Source organism: Pelodiscus sinensis, chromosome 8 (genome assembly GCF_049634645.1).
Source record: "Pelodiscus sinensis isolate JC-2024 chromosome 8, ASM4963464v1, whole genome shotgun sequence".
Taxonomy (NCBI): Eukaryota; Metazoa; Chordata; order Testudines; family Trionychidae; genus Pelodiscus; species Pelodiscus sinensis.
In genome coordinates, this window is record NC_134718.1 from 43,162,446 (window position 1) to 43,179,484 (window position 17,039).

A 17,039-nucleotide genomic window follows, 5' to 3' on the forward strand; every position below is an offset into this window, starting at 1 on the left:
AGTTCCACAGGTTGATTGTGTGAAGAAATACTTTATAAACTTTGGGATACATCATATGGTTTTAAGTATACCTACTTGTTTTAAAGCAGACAGCTTAGGTGCATGCTGGATATCTCGAAGGGATGAGTTATGAGCTGCAAGATGTTCTGTGGTTCTTTTGAATTCTGGATGTTGGGTTGTTAATACCAATGCTGGATGGTTACATAGTTTTCGTAAATATTGCAATGCCTTTAAATTGAGAGAAAAGTTCAGTGGTGAGATTAGAAGCAATTAACGATTATGGAAAATGGTGTTAAAATTGATATTTAGTGTAGCAGCCAGAATTTCACAAATTTGATTAAAAATCTATTTTGTAAAGATTTTTGTATCGGACACTTATATTTTAAATAAGTTAATTCCAGCTGAAAGCTTGCCATTGCTATCTTTGAAATAATCGTGGTTCCATTTCTGGGGATAGTGCATGAAGCTCTCTCAGAGTATTATGTGACTGAAGTAACACGATAGCCATCTAGAAGCTGTGTGAGGCCCTTGAGAATAGGTATTGCCATACCAATTCATTTTTGGATTCAAAATTTATGAAGGCTTGTGCTTATACACAATTTCAGTCTGGTGGGGACAAACTACCCCTCCACCCATCTCCCAAAACAAAACACTTCTTGCCTATTACAGTGGAAAAAGAGATACATTATATAAATTCTCCAGTTGTATTTCAATCAGTTTCTGATATTTAAATTAAATAAAAAAGCTTTTAATGATCTATTTACAAATTAGAATAAAAGCTTGCTTATGGACATTCTTAAATTTAGATTAATTCAGCAGAATACATAAAAGAAACCTTATTATAATTTGAATATTTTAAAGAAGTTTCACACTAAGATAAGACACCAAAATGTAAATTCATCAAAGCTCGTCACACCATATTCCAGACAATCTGATCACCGCTATGGAAATTGCTTCATTTAAACAATTATAGCTTCAGGATGTACTGAATTTATTTTCAACTATATTTCAACATCTAGTGTACAAAGTTAATCTTCCTGCATTCAGTAGAAAAGGGTAAGTAGGATTTCCTGGAATATAATATATCAGAAATACATTAACAAGAGAGCACAAATTATTGAAGAAATCTGTACCTGAAACACATGTCCTGTAGCTTTAAGCTTTGGCCTTTCAGTCTCCTCACTCAGTGAAGCAGATGAAACAGTTTCATCAACATCACATTTAGCACGAGACTTGGCAAAATCTTCATAAAGCTGAACCTGTAATGCCCCCACAAGTAAAAGAAAGAAATGTGTTTAACAAAAAATAAGAATGAACAAATTTAAATTCCAGGCTGTCTAATAATGCAGCAAATGGAAAAAAAAAATCTTTAAAGTTATAATTATCCCACTCAACATAACACAGATATCACAGTTAATATGTAATCTTATCACTTGAAAATGATGTGTTTCAAGTTAAATTTGCAAATTCATGCATGTTGTCTAAGAAATACATTTCTGGAAATTATTTCCTACAACTACCTACATGAGTGATGCCAGAAGCACGCTCCCCAGTGATTTTAATTTTAAGCCTTACGAGAAAACATTTTCAAACTTGGGTGGTCTAAAGTATGTCAAGGCTCTCAGTGATCTGACCCCAGAATCATGGAGCTACAACTGGCTTCTTTCTAATCCCAACTAGTGCCGAGCAGATTCCAAGTTCAAGGGAGATTCTAAACCTTGTATATTTCAATGTACCTGCAGAGGACTGAGTATACAATAATAATCTTGAATAATTTTGGGTGGAAGATCCTGTAGTACATCCTCTTTCATTCTTCTCAACAGAAATGGCAATACTTGACGGTGCAGCGCTTCCATTGCAAGAACTCCTAGGCGTTAACAGCAGACGCAGCAAGTAGTTGGGAAACCACAAAGAAGCAAATTACTTCAAGTGTCACAAGCAGAAAGACTTCATACTGTGATGATAAAGTATCTGATATTTTCAGAAGCAATTCTGAATTACAAAGAAATAAACAAAGAAACTGACTGGAGCTCGTGCCTTACCTGCCTCTTGTTCTCGACTGGAACTCCGAGCATCTCTACTTGCCAGTATTGGTTTGCCGTAACGGGCTGCAAACTGGCGTTCGGTACCCAAAAATCCTGGCATAAGGAAGTCAAACAGTGACCACAACTCTAAAACGTTATTCTGAAGATAAAAGAAACATTGGTTAATACATTTCCAAGATTGACATAGTTTCCAATACTATGGAATATTTCTTAACTTATTTCTGAATTGTTACTCTATAAGGGTATGTCTACACTACCCTGCTAGTTCGAACTAGCGGGGTAATGTATGCATACCGAACTTGCTAATGAAGCCCGGGATTTGAATTTCCCGGGCTTCATTAGCATAAAGCCGGCGCCGCCATTTTTAAAAGCCGGCTAGTGCGAACCCCGTGCCGCGCGGCTACACGCGGCACGGGCTAGATAGTTCGGAATGGCTACATAGTTCGAACTATCTGTATTCCTCGTGGAAGTACTCCACAAGGAGTACAGATAGTTCGAACTATGTAGCCATTCCGAACTATCTAGCCCGTGCCGCGTGTAGCCGCGCGGCACGGGGTTCGCACTAGCCGGCTTTTAAAAATGGCGGCGCCGGCTTTATGCTAATGAAGCCCGGGAAATTCAAATCCCGGGCTTCATTAGCAAGTTCGGTATGCATACCTTACCCCGCTAGTTCGAACTAGCGGGGTAGTGTAGACATACCCTAATAGAGCGCAATGAAGCTCTTGACATCTGTTCTGAACCTTTAGGTGTTATGTACCTAGAGACTGACAGCTGGGTGGGTATGAAATCAGGGATTAGGTAAGGGCAAGGCCCCAATGGCACCATCCCACGCCAGGATCAAAATGACTTCAGAGTGTGAACTCTGTAACTGACAAGACACCAATCAAAGCCTGTCTTTTGTATAGCAGCTGAGGGAATGGGAGTACACTGAAGCTCTGGGGCTCCCAATCCCATGTGAGGCAGAGATTCCAAGGAGAGAGGAGGGGAGGCTCAAAATGCACCAGCATTCAAATTTATATGCTCATCATGTGCCATGAATTCTTGGAATGGAAACCCCTGGGTTCCACAAAAGATGAAAAACCCATCCACTTTGAAACAGTTTGGGAATAAAATGGTGCGACAGTACTTCAAAATGTCCTCCCCCCCGCCCTTTGGCAAATAGCGAAGGCAAGCCTCAGATGTGTTTAGGAGAGCAATAATGGAGATTTCATTATAAGAAGCTATACACTGAACAGGAGCACTAAGATAATGGGAACAGTGAAGTTACTGCAAAATACATTCCCTTTTGCCTCTTCCACTCCTACCCTCTTGAAATGGAGAGGATAAGCAAGTACCTGGATGGGTGTCCCAGAAAGAATTATCCTATAATTGGCAGTCAACTGCTTTACTGCTTTTGACAATTTTGTTTTTCCATTTTTGATTACATGGCCTTCATCAAGGATACAGTAGTTAAACTTAATATTTCTATGAAATAAAAAAGAATTATTATTTAATATTTTAAAAATATTAATACAACAAGAAAACAAGAATGCAAATATTTACTTCTTACCTGAAGAAATCAATGTCATTTCGAACAACATCATATGAAGCCACAATGAGATTGTGCCTTTTCACCTGGTGTTGTAATCTTAAAAACAGATATGGAGAAATGGTGTTCAGGGCAAATATAAACAAACAGGTCTTCATTTCCACCATTTAAGAGTTTAAAAACAGTTTACAATTTACTGTCCATGTTTATCATTAGTAGTATACAAATAAATTTAAAGTTAATCTTAAAATCAAATACAAGAATATATTTTCAAGTAAAAATAATTTTTTCTGCAATGTAGTGCTTACCTTGCTCTTTCAGTGGGAGGTCCAGTATAATGCAAAGGATTGAGATACTCTTTGGAGCAAAATTTATTCACTTCATCCACCCAATGACCTGTAAGTGTTGGAGGACAAACCACCAAGGATGGAAGAGGAACACTGTCTACCAGTTTAGTTCTTGCATATTCTTGAGCCCTTTAAAGTATTAAACATTAAGAACTTAATGTTACTTTTAGTATCTTAAAAAGATCCTCAAAGTGCATGATAGAACAGCAGCTTACCTGAGGCAATGATCTCCTGCAAGAATACAAATGGACTGCAATGTCTTTCCTAAACCCATATCATCACACAGAATTCCATGAAGTTTATACTTATTGAGAAATGCCAGCCAGTTCACACCATCCTTTAGAAAGAAAACGTGCAAGAGACAAAAGATGTAAGTAGTCAGGGGTTTTGATTAGAGCAATAAATCTTTCCTTCAAAACACTTGTGTGAGGAATCTGCCATGCACTGTCAACCTCCTGCCTGATTTAATCAAACTCTACTATAGGTGTCCATGCAGTGTTCTGGATGCCTGTCCCATAATTAATCCCCCACACTTCCCCCCCATCAAAGGGCTGTCCATAAATATGTTTACTTTAGCCCACCATCTTCTTCATAGCTTTACAGTAGAAAATGTACCTGTGGTCCTTGAAAATGAATTAGTAGCTACTGAAGAAATTTTCAAACAAAAACATACTTGCAAAAGACAAACTAACAAATATCCTAGCCAGTTTCTTTTTTCCAGTAAAATTGCTTAGCTATTAAATATGCAGAGGGCAAAAAATGAAATAGGTTATTGGATAACTTTCTTTTGAGTGTATATCTCCTTGAATTCATGATCACCTCCACAATTCATTCAGTTGGATATTCATTATTATGATCCCCCAGATTCAAAAATCATGAGTCAGAACCTCCAAAAAAGGGAAAAGCAGCAACACAAACCCTTCTCAGCTTATGCATGTGAGAGTGAACATTAAAGCCTTAACTCAGGGATGGGGAACCTAGGGCCTGTGGGTTGGATCCCGCCCACCACTTGTCTGATCTGTCCTGCGAGGCTTGGGATTCCACTCCAACATGTGGTGGGTGCTGTGGCTGCAATGTCAGCACTAGCTGGGTCATGCCATTGCAGGGGGTGGGAGAAGAGCCCCCCGGGTCTGATGAAAGCAAGCCACAGGCTGAATTGGGTCTGCAGGCTCTGCCTGGCAGTGGGCAAAAACAACTCCCTGTACTGCCCGCGCATTGTGCCTGCTCCTGCACCCTGCCCCTATGGCCAGATACCCTATCCACCCCCAGCCTGCTCCTGCACTGCTCCTGCCCCCCATGGCCAGGCATCCTATCCACCCACAGCCTACTTTGCACCCTCCCTCCTGGCCAGACACCCACCTCCAGCCTGCTTCTGCTCCCTCCCTCCTGCCCAGACACCCTATCCCCAACCTGCTCCTTCATCCTCCCTTGCTCCTGCACCCTCCCCCTTCCTCTGGGCAGACACCGTGCTCCCAGCCTGCTCATGCACCCCACTCTCAACCCAGACCTTGCACCTTCATCCCCTCCTACACCCACCTCCTACCCAGATCCTGCACTCCCCTCCCTCTTGCTGGCAGGCCTGTACCACACACTCAACCCTTCATTTTTGTTCCACCCCCAGAGCCTAGAGGGGTCCACAAAATCCACTAACCCTGGAACCCCAGACAAATTAATCTGGTTTATGGGAAGCCCTGAACCTCAGTCCTCCCTGCCCCTGTTCTCAAGTGAGCGTTTTGTAGTCGGTCCCCAACCCTCCAATTTTCAAGTCTCTCTTTTTATTTCACTTCTGAAGTTGTTTTTGTGAAAAACATATCCATTTGTAGCTTAAAAAACAGGATACTTCATTTTTGTTATAGCAAGACCCAGGCTGGCCAAATTTCTTTGAATGTTCTTAGCAATGGCAATGCAAGATACTTCATCTTCAGAATCAAATTCTAAAACTTGCATCTGTATAGTCAAAGGCAGTTCTGGTGTTTTTGCTCTTTCCACTGCATTTTTCAAGGTGGCTCTCATACAGTTTACCTTCCAGCTAATCTTTTCTTTGCAATTTCTGCATTTAAGATTCTATGCCATCTTTATTAACTTTTGCAAAAATTAGCCATTCATTAGGTTTAAGTGTTCTTCTACCTTTGCTAATGCTGAAATATTTTACTTAAGTCATTGTAAGGACAAAGTTCGGTTGCAGTCCAGGCAGCCAGTTCAAGAGAAAGTACTGACTGGACAGTTTCTTTGGCAGTTTACCTCAAGTAGAAACAAACTTTTGAATTTGGAAAGCTTGCTTTGTTTGCTAAACATTTTCATTGTTAAAACAAAAAAGGGAATTTTCAGGTTTGAAAATTTCACTTTCTGTTTGAAGTAGCCAAGGCAATAGCATACGTCTTTAAGATGAGTCTCTTTTGTTTAATCTCCTTTGATTAAAATAAGATAAAATTACTGCAAAATTATCAATTTGCTATAAATAGCAGTCATTTTCATTAATTTAGTCTAACAAAAAAGTTTTATTATTTCCAGGTTAAAATGGGTTTAAACTGGTATTCACTAGTGCCTTGTCTGAAACTAGTTTTTTTTCCAGGAAATTACCAACCCTGAATTTACTATCTGAGTTTTAGTATAAAGAATGTGTTACAATTATGTGCTACAATTATGTACTACTGATAAGTCATCATGCTGTTCTTGTAATGTAAAAGCAGAAGTTTTTACCTGCTGATATTTTCTGAGCTCTGCTTTGATTGGGACTGGAATTTTATAGTTTTCCAATTTTTTCCCATCCAATAATTGCTCCAGAAAATGGCGCTCTTTGGCTTTCAGTAGGATTAATTCTTCAGACATATTTGGTGGATCTGGAATGCCAGCCTAAAATAATGATTAAAAAAAACAAAGTCACCTTGTACAAAAGGAGTCATTTCTTATATAGAAAGTGAGCAAACCCAAACCAGTCTTACATTCCACAGAAGTTTTGAATAAGCCTAAAACAGGTTCGCAAAGTATTTTTCCATTTTATATTTCCAAAGGCTTCCTTCATCATATAGTTGAAAAAGGCTCAATCCAAAAATGTAGCCCATCCAAAGATGCAGAATTGACAAAAAAAAGCACATCCTGTACATTTACCAAAGGAAAAATGCAGTCTAAACACACACACACACACACACACACACACAAAATGGGGAAGGTGGGCTGTTCTGCCTTCACTTAAATTTGGAAATTTCCACCTGATTAAAAATTGACACCTTTTCTAAGCTACAACTACTCTTCAAAACAATAACTTCCAAGAGTTCTCAAATTCCAAACGATAGCCTAAAACGAGAACAAAGTAGAAGGGTGAAATTCCAATAGTCGGAGATGTGAGAGAGAGCACTAACAAACCATTATCAGGATCTTTAAAAAGACTCAGTTGTTGATCTTAGGCAAAAGGCAAAAGCAGAGAATTGAAAACATTGAGAACGGATGTATGTTGAAAGAAGTTATAGGTTGAAGGTCTGAATTCAGTGAAGGGTGAAAGCCACCTGGCTTCATGACAGCTGTAATGGACCAATTGCTTGCCAAAGGCATGCTCCAGGTGAGCAGTCCATAATGACTGAAAGGACCTCTCTGGAAACCTATGAAACTTAAACATAGCCTTAGGAAAGACAAATTTTATATCAGGTGTCACCTGGATTAGAGATTAACATCCTATGTAAGTGAACTGTGAGGAAAACATCAGTATCTACCAATCCTTAAATGGAATAGTGACACTTCTCTATTTCTTACCCTCTTACTGTTCTTATTCTTATTAGGAATTTACCCTCTCTAAGGCAAAGAAACAGGATACCACCTCCACTAAGTGTCTGAGTCTTCTTAAGGAAATTGTCTGTCATGCTACTGAATAGAGGGCTCTGACATTGGCTGAACCCTTTTACTGAAATGAAGTTTAAGTCCAGATAACAGTTCTCTTCTTCTTAGTTTCTAAGGATGGTGGGGTTGCAAAAAGTGGCAGTGATTGGAGCCTTTGTACCACTTCCTAGATAGATTCATTACAAGCTGGGCATCCCATAGCATCAAACTTAGGAGCAAAGTGAACTCAGTGAGCCTCCTTACTCCCTAGAGAAGGAATGATTCCAGGGGGCAAAAGAATCCTACATAGCCAGGACAGATCTGTGAAATACTCCAGAAGTGGATTAATTCACACAGGAAGAAAGGCGGCGGGGGGGGGGGGGGGGGGGGGAAGAGAGGGAATTAGACAGGCATATCCTGTGTTTTTACCTTCTTTAGAATACAAAATGAAAACTGTTACCCAATTTTCTTTTCTAAGACCTCACCTCCTAATTAGAGACATTTGGGTTGCCCTCATATACAGAGAATATATATATATATATATATAAATAAAATAATGGAGATTGCCTATCTTCTAGAACTGGAAGGGAATCCAGTCCCCTGCCTTCACAGCAGGACCAAGTACTATCCCTGATGAATTTTTGCCCCAAATGGCCTCCACAAGGATTGAACTCACAACCCTGGGTTTAGCAGACCACTGCTCAAACCACTGAGCTATCCCTCCACACTGGTGACAGTTCACTCACCTGAGGCTTTGACTTGTCCCTTTGGCCCCCAGGCAAAAAAAATAAATCAGTGTTTTAATATAGCTTTGGAAATACTCAAGTGCTCTTAGCAGATGAATATAAATGCTTATACAACTCAAAGCCTTATTCAACAGCAGTTACTATATAACTAGAACTGAGAATAGACTATCATTGTGGTCCAATATATTAACTTAAGTTGGATGCATGGAAAGGAAAAGAAAAGCTGAAGAGAAAAAAAAAAAAAAACAGATAGCAATCCTGACATCTTCAAACAAACACGTGGGATACTGATTTTTTTTCCTTTCTACATACGGATATGAATGCCTGCACCACCATCCTGACAAAGGGATATTGCTACTGAGGATTTAAGGTCCCTTTTGTAAGGTGTTTACAAAATAGCTGATTAATTATAAATATGGCACCTTTGCTTATTTATTTCTTTTGGAGGTGGCTACTGACCCTTCTACGTAACAGGCCACCAGGGAGTAAATCCATTGGAGTCTGATTCTTTCCATAATCAATCAGCTACACATGCTTCAGTGAGGCAGTTACTGATCCACCTACCATGTACAGTTTAGATGCTTTTAAACAGACATTTAGGATGGAGGAAAAAGATAGAACTAATGAATTTAGGGTTACAAGTTAAAACTTAACAGCTTTTTGCCCCACTTCTTGTATGTATAGCAATTTTTTCAGCTAAGGCTCACACAAAGGAAGAGCAATCTACTGTAACATATGAAAGAAATGACAAGAGTATGAAGGACAACCTTGCCCTTGAGTGGAAATCCATTAAGTTGCATCTTCTAAGAGAGATTTCTGAGTTTTCTTGTTCAGTGGTTCTCAACCTTTCCAGAGTTACTGTACCACTTTCAAGAGTCTGATTTGTCTTACATACCTGAAGTTTCACCCTACTTAATCTAATTGATTATAAAATCAGACATAAAAATACAAAAAAGTGTCATAGCACAGTATTACTGAAAAATTGCTACTTTCTCATTTCTACCATGCACAGTAAAACTCCAATTTCCCAGCATCCAGTGGTCCGGCACTCCTGAAGTGCTCCGGACAGCCAGACAATTGGAGCTGCTCTGCCCCTGGCTTCCCCAAGTCCGCCGCTGCTGAAACTGACCAGCAGCTGACTTGAGGAAGCCGGGGGGCAGAGCAGCTAGAGTGCTGCCGGGTTGGTCCCGCAGCGCTGCCCTCTCCCATGCTGCGCAGTTCCCCACTGACCCCCCACACCAGACCCCTCATAGCCCCCCCTTCCGGTACTCCGGAATATCTGATAATCTGGCACCCCCTGGGTCCTAAAGGTGCCGGATTATCGCAAGTTTACTGTAGTTTGTAAAATAAATCAATTGGAATATAAATATTGTACTTATATTTCAGCATATATAGAGCACATATACATAAGTCATCTTCAGAAATTTAAGTCTGCACTGACTTCACTAGTGCTGTTTATGTAGCCTGTTGCAAAACTATGCAAATATCTAGAGGAGGAGATGTGCCCCCAGATGACCTGTATGTATCCAGGGGGATACACATACTTCTACCATCTGGGTTCTCACTTTTCAAGCTGCTCGATGGGTGATGCCACCAGGGGATTTTAGACCTCATGAGAGAGACTCAGGAAGAGCAGGAGACCTGTGCCCCAGGGTCAGGCCACTACGTGCTGCAACTTAGGGAATGCCTCAGGAAGTTAGGCAGAGTAGCCTGTGAGGATCTGCAGCAAGCTCAGGAAGAACAAGCAAGGCAATACAACAAGGGGGCAAAGGTGAGGACCTTGGAGCTGGGAGACTGAGTGCTGCTTGTGTTACCAGTGGTGGAGTCAAAGCTTCTAGCCAAGGTGACGCAAAGAGCAAGACTTGATTAAGAGATACGGCTGCCAGAGCATCAGAAAGAGACCCAGATAGCATGCAAACCTCCTAAAAGCCTGGAAGGAACGAGAAGCAATGATAATCGCCTCGTACACCCCTGAGCCGGAGCTAGGGCCCGAGGCCGAGGACTCTCAAGAACATCAACCAATAGGCACTGGGCCAGACCTCGAACATGAACAGGAACAGCTACAGAAGCTAGTTCTCACATGTCCTTGGCGACTATCTGCCAAACTAGAGAAGACATGGCTGACAAGTCATCACAATCACCAGTCCCAGGCCAAAAGTTGAGGGACAACCATTGTTCTCTCCCCAGAAAGAGGTGGGACATAGTAAGAAAACAGCTGGGCCAGATTTTAGCAGTGAGGGGGTGTGGAGGAATCTCAGGGTGAGTGGCGGAGTCAAATTGTGTTAGTCCCCTAAATCAGATGGGACAGTTTGATTGCATGGGGACTTGGCCACCTTCCCGCAGATCTTGAACCAGCTGCTGAGCCCACACAATAAGTATGCAGCAGCATACATTGATGACATCATCACCTACAGCACAAACTGGATGGACCACTTGCAACACCTAGAGCAGGTATTGCAGGCCTTGGGGGAGGCCAGCCACACTGTAAATCTAGCCAAGAGCCACTTCGGCCAGTGGGAGGTGACCTATCTGGGGTATAGAGTGGGTAAAGAGAAATTATGACTATCAGTGGACAAGGTGCAGGCCCTATAAGCAGGGTTTGACAAATTATGGAAAACCCTACTAGCCAGGCAAAAAAGGGACTCGCCACCCTCCCCCCCAAAGAGTGTTTTTTTAATGGCATAAATTCCTAAGAAGAATAAGAACAGTAATTACTAATAAGTGAATATCACCCAGATTATTAATAAATATCTTATAAACCTCTACACCTTTTCTCTCTGCTGCCATGTCTCCTACTCTTGCTCTATCAGCTCCCCTGGTGCCTGCTGCCCCCCAACCCCTCACCCTCTGCTGTCCTGACTCCTGCCCTTTTCACTGCCCTCAGCCTTCCTAAGACCTGCCCCCCTCCGCCAGCCCTTCTCCTCTGCCCTGTGCTCACTCCTCCAGTAGTCCCACTCCGATCATGTGAGCTACCCCTCCTCATCCCCTCTCCTAAAACCTCCCTTTACAAACCTGCCCTGCCTCTCTCCTCTGGTGCTGGTCCCTCCCCTGCAGGTGTCTGCCCTTCTGCTTCACCCCCAGAATCCCTTGGCACCTGCACCCTCCTGGTGCCTGCCCCTTCCCCCTTTGCTCTCTTTTTCCCTGATGCCCCTGTGTCCTCACAGATGCCTTGCTCCATCCCCACCTTCCTCATGCCTACCCCCTTCTTTCAAGCCTTCTCCCAGCACCTCCTCCTCCCCCTGTAGCTCCCAGTGCCCTTACCCTCTCCTCTCCCAGCATCACCCTGTTCCCCCTCCCACTGACACCTCCCCTACTGCCCTTTTCCTCATTGTCTGCACTTAGCCCCCTGGCATTTGTCTCTCGTGCACCCCTGTCCTTTGGTGCGTTCTTCTTATTCTTCAACTGACCTCCTCCCCTCAGCACAAGCCCCTTCCCCATATTTTTCCCCTCCACTCCCCTCCCCTCCACACAGCCCAGCCCCTTCCCCTCCCCAGGGGCCAGCTCCAGGTTTTTTGATGCCCCAAGCAAAACATTTTTGCCCCCCCCCCCACCTTTGTTGTTGTCTTTTACACATTTGCATTTTGCAATGGGTTTTTTTGTTTGTTTTCTTTTTTGTCCCGGCATTTTAGCCCTATAAATGGCAAATAGCATTTTCATTCTTTTTTTCCATAAAGGCAAAGGCGCTTCAGTGAACTCCCCCTTTCACTTGATGTTGGGTCACAGCAGCCTTTTCCCTGCCCTGTCCAGCCCCTCCCTATGGGCAAGCACCCTTCACTCCCAACTCACAAGGGGAGCAGGGTGCAGGGACAGCACAGAGCCAGAGGGATGCAGGGATCGGGGGTAGCAGGGTGCAGTGGAGGCACAGGCAACAGGACGCGGGGAACGGGAGGGGAAGAGGGCAGTGCAGGGAACGGGCAGCACAGAGCTGGAGGGGCAGAGATTGGGGGGAGCAGGGTGCGGGGTGTAAGGGCGACGCAGAGCCAGAGGATCGCAGGGAAGAGGGAGAACAGGAGGTCCAGGGGAGGTGTGAGCAACTGGCGGTGCAGACACAAAGGGGGGCTGGTGCCATGGCAGGACTAGAGCTGGTAGAGCGGGCCCTGGCTGTGCCACGCGCTGCAGCCAGCTCCCAGGGACACGTGGGCCAGAGCCAAGCTGCCATGGCCCTTTAAAAATCAGCGGGGCCAGGTCATGCTACCGTCCTGGAGTCCCGCCCCGCCTCCTCGCGCCGAAGCTGCACGCAGGCATCCCGGTGGGAAGAATCGCCGCACTTCCCTGCAGCGCTGTGCTCCGTCGACTGCCGGAACGGATGGGGCCGTGCCGCCCGTAGTGCGGGCTTCGGCCAACCCGTCACAACAGCCCACTGGGCCAATCTGCCCTGCCCCTGCACTCGCCAGCTGGAAAAATCTACCCGCCACGGGCGAGCGGGCAAGTGCATTTGTCGAGCCCTGTCTATAAGAATGCCCTACCCCCACAACAAAGAGGCAAATACAACAGTTTTTGGGACTGGTGGGATATTGCTATTAGTTTGTCCCTAATTTTGCATTCTAGCTGCTCCTGAGAGACTTGACAAAGAACAGAAGCCCCGGAAAGTTAAGTAGACTACGAAGCATGAGGCTGCTTTCTGGGTCCTATGAGACCAGCTGACAAGAGCCTTGGCTCACCCAACCAGATTTTACAAACCCATTCTTCCTGCAAACGGATGCCTCAGAGGTGGGTCTAGGGGTAGTACTGTTCTGCCTACCTCCTGGGACAGAACGCCCCATTCTATATTTAAGTTGCAAGTTATTCCCATGAGAGACTTGGTATTCCACAGTAGAGTGGGAGGCGCTTACAGTGAAACGGGCCTTTGAGGCCCTCTGATATTGCCTCCTAGGCAGTCCCTTTACATTAGTTACGGATCATGCCCCCTCAAATGGCTACATAGTAAGAAAGACACAAATGTGAGACTCATGTGTTGGTATCCGTCGCTTCAGCCCTACTAATTCCAGGTTGCACGCTAGCCAGAGAAAGCCCATTCTAACACTGATTTTTTTCCCCCCAAGTAAGCATTGATGAGGGAGAAGAGGCAGCTCCCCAGGGACCTTTGTTAAGGGGGAGGGTGTACCATCGCCCCCGTGGGCCTTCAGGGGTTAACCAGGCCTAAGGGAAGGTTACTCACCCTGTGCAGTAAATGGAATTCAAGATGGTTGTCCCCATGGGTGCTCTACCTGCACCCACCAATTGGAGATTCTTGGTAGCACTGCCTCCCCATCTGGCTGCGTGTGCAAGGCACCTGGAGTGTATAATGCACATGTGTGGCCAGCTGGTTCCTCAGTTCTTCTCTGAACCGGACCCCAAATAGAATCCAAAGCAGAAGGGAGGAGAGTGGGTGGTGGAGTGCCCATAGAGACAACCATCTCGAAGAACTCCAGTTACTGCACAGGGTGAGTAATCTTCCCTTCTTCTTTGAGGAGTGTTCTTCGTGGTCTTCACCCAGGCAGCGGACACACAGTGTCCGTCTGCTATGGATATAGACAGACAGCAATTCAAGCACCTTTTAAACTCAGGTGAGCCGGGCATGTCTTGAGGAGCTGGCTGGCCATGCACGCGCATTACACACCCCAGGCTCCTGAGCCTCGCATACGCGGCCAGCTGTGGGGGCACTGCTACCAAGAATCTGACTGGTGGGTGCAGCGGCGCTGGTTCGCCGACAAATGGAACACCCAAGGGGGCACTCTTCCAAGAAGAACTGTCTGAGAGGGCTTCTCCCCCACAGCGCGATTGGGCATGCTCCAGCTTGAGGACCATATAAAAGGCCAGTGGAGCAGCTGAGTCAGGGCTGACCAATGCAGAAGCAGGAGCTGCTTCCAGAGTTCCGGAGGAGGAGCAACCGCAGCAGAGGCCAACCAGCAGAGACTGGCTAGGAAAGCACACAGCCCAGAGGATGCAGGTGGGGCAGACGCTAACAGTCTGGAACAGGGTAGGAAGTAGCCCAGAGTGGGGAGCTGGAACACCCTGTGAGCTCAGTGTGTTTTGGGTGGACTCCCCACTGAGCTAAGGGTAGGTCATGCCCACCATTTACAGGGCCCTGGACTGGGACCCAGTGGAGAAGGAGGTCCCGGGTGGGTCTCCTTACCCCACTCCGTTACCTCCCAAGTAAGGCACAACATCTGGACTATCGATTCAGGCTAGTAGGCCTTACTGCCCTGCAATAGGGGCGTTTGCTACTGACTAGCCGCTGGGCCCAATTTCCCCACTGACAGGGGCTGCTACTAACTCAGGGACTGTAACAATTATGGGGTGGAACACCCCAAAAAGGGCCTGAGAGCAGTGCTTTTTTTGTGATGGTACTGCCTGGAACGGTATACCATCACCTATTTTCCCAGCCCACAGAAAAAGAATGGGATTTCACCCCCATGTACCAGCAGTTGTCTTTCTGGGGCGGTTCAGCTTCTGACAGAAGTCTGCTCAGGACACACGGCAGTTCCCCCCCCCCCCCCCCCCCCCCCCGCCAGCTCCCAGAGCAGTGTTGTGGCTCTTAAAGGGGCTGCGACTGCATTTCGGCCCCCAGCACGGTATTTTTTTTGCTCAACAAGTTTGTCCCAGAGTACCGGCACCTTTTTTCTAACCCCGCCCCGCTCCAAAAAGCACTGCCTGAGAGGCTCAATGCCCTGCTTCCAAGGGGGCTGGGCTTACCACCCAGTGACAGCAAAAAATATACGGAATTTGATATCAGCACAAGCAGATTAGCTTAAAATATGTCTTAAAAAACCCAAACTACTTCCTACCGCAGATTTTGGGAAGGAAAATTCTAATCCCTGTTGAGGCTCCTTTTTGAAGAATAGGTAAGTGTGTATGTTATTCTATAGTCACATAACTGAGAATAGCAAATATAGGAGTATGACCCTTTAAAAGCCCAGACCCTCCCTTTAAGAGCACAAAAAGTTAGGAAATTCCGACAAAGATGAATTGATTGCTAAACTCAGGAGTGATCACGAACTTGTCATGTTATTGGATTGTGAAGGGAGCAGCCGGGTCACTGTTGCACCCATGGGGGGGTGTTCGCCCCAAAAATGGTACAAAGGGGGCCATGTGAGGGGTCAAACAAAAGCTTACATTCTTCTGATTCTGTATCTGCTCTTCATATATCTGTATAATGTCTGTGTGGGGGGTTAGGAATCTGTATGGAGACTGGAAGTCTTTCTGAATACGGTTGAACATTGGGCAGAGCCCGACCTATGGACATGCTAATTAGCGAGGCCTTGTGGGACAACAGCACTCAATGGGCCAAAGACACACCTGGGGAATGGGTGACCGCCACCTAAGGGCTACCAGCAGGGAACACAGTGATAGGCCACTGGCCAGGTGACCTGCTGTAGCCAAGAAGAGACCAGGAAGGATGTATAAAGAGTCCATGTGGTCGACTCCATCTTGGTACTCAGCTCATCACTTCATCCCAGAGGCAGCAGTGCAGGGATCGAAGAGACGGAAAGAACTGTGGACCCATCCTGATTCTAGGATGCGCAACAAGAACGTTTAAGCCAGCAGCTGTAACATCTCTGCTAGAGCCTGCATCAAGAACTGAGAGATTCGATGCATGTAATGTATGATACTTTAGCAACCTCACTCTCATGCTTTTCTTTCTTGTGGTAGTAAACCTTTAGATGATAGATTCTAAAGGATTGGCTCAGCGTGATTTGTGGGTAAGGTCCAGAGGGTAAATTGACCAGGGATCTGCGGCTGGTTTCTTGGAACCGGACAGAACTCGTTCAGGGTAGGTGGGATTGGGTGCTAGACCCCCCACCTGTGTATAAGGCCTGGGGCCATCTGGGGCACGGATATTGTTGGGGTGTCGGAGGGGTTTTGCTTGCAAGGCTTCAGGCAGGCTGCTGAAGCGCTCTGTGGGACTGGTCTGTGGCCTGTTTGGAGAGGTCACCTGTCTGGGGGCTGTAAAGAGCCCCGAAGTTGAGCAGTTCACCCTTAGCGGACCCCCTCAGCTGTGCCCAGACATGGCCCGGTCTGTCACAGGCCTAGATGCAAAATTATTATGAATTAATTTCATTTGCATGCTAAGAGATCACGAGTCCCCATCCAGAAACGTATACACACAGTGCTTTTTAAAAAAAAAGTCCATTTTCCCAAAAGCAATCGTATGGAAAACTTATTGGCAAGGAACATTTATAAATAAGTGTGATGGTATTGCTGGTCTCTTTAAGGAGGAGGGGAGTAAAAATGTCTGGGCCCAGGGTACTAGTACAGAGTTAAATTAAGGGGAACAAGTACAGTTAATTGATAATGAGATCCTGGGTCTGGCTCAGTAGTTGCAAGAGCTTTGTACTTAGAGCTCAGTAGGGGTACATCTAGACTACATACTCTGCCGACAGAGGCATGTAGATTAGGCTACTCCACATAGTCAATGAAGCAGGGATTTAAATAATCCTCACTTCATTAAAATAAAAATGGCCTCCGTGCTGTACTGACAATCAACTTATCCGGCACAGCGCGGCAGTCTAGACGCGGTGCGGTAGACGAGGTTTACTGGAGTTGTCAACAAAGGCTTCCCTTGTCGACTGCGCTGCGTCTA

The 17,039-nt window shown here is 45.2% G+C and overlaps 1 protein-coding gene across 1 annotated transcript in view; it reads right to left on the reverse strand.

Moving 5' to 3' along the window:
• The window catches only part of BTAF1 (B-TFIID TATA-box binding protein associated factor 1), a 117,882-nt gene that overhangs the window by 22,260 nt on the left and 78,583 nt on the right, over positions 1 to 17,039 (reverse strand). Inside the window, exons 26-34 of the mRNA XM_014581830.3 lie at positions 6,621 to 6,773; positions 4,136 to 4,257; positions 3,882 to 4,049; positions 3,595 to 3,672; positions 3,380 to 3,509; positions 2,043 to 2,184; positions 1,737 to 1,867; positions 1,134 to 1,259; positions 76 to 228 (exon numbers count right to left, since the gene is read on the reverse strand). Coding sequence (XP_014437316.1) covers positions 76 to 228; positions 1,134 to 1,259; positions 1,737 to 1,867; positions 2,043 to 2,184; positions 3,380 to 3,509; positions 3,595 to 3,672; positions 3,882 to 4,049; positions 4,136 to 4,257; positions 6,621 to 6,773 — 1,203 coding nt within the window. The remainder of the gene's footprint in view (positions 1 to 75; positions 229 to 1,133; positions 1,260 to 1,736; positions 1,868 to 2,042; positions 2,185 to 3,379; positions 3,510 to 3,594; positions 3,673 to 3,881; positions 4,050 to 4,135; positions 4,258 to 6,620; positions 6,774 to 17,039) is intronic.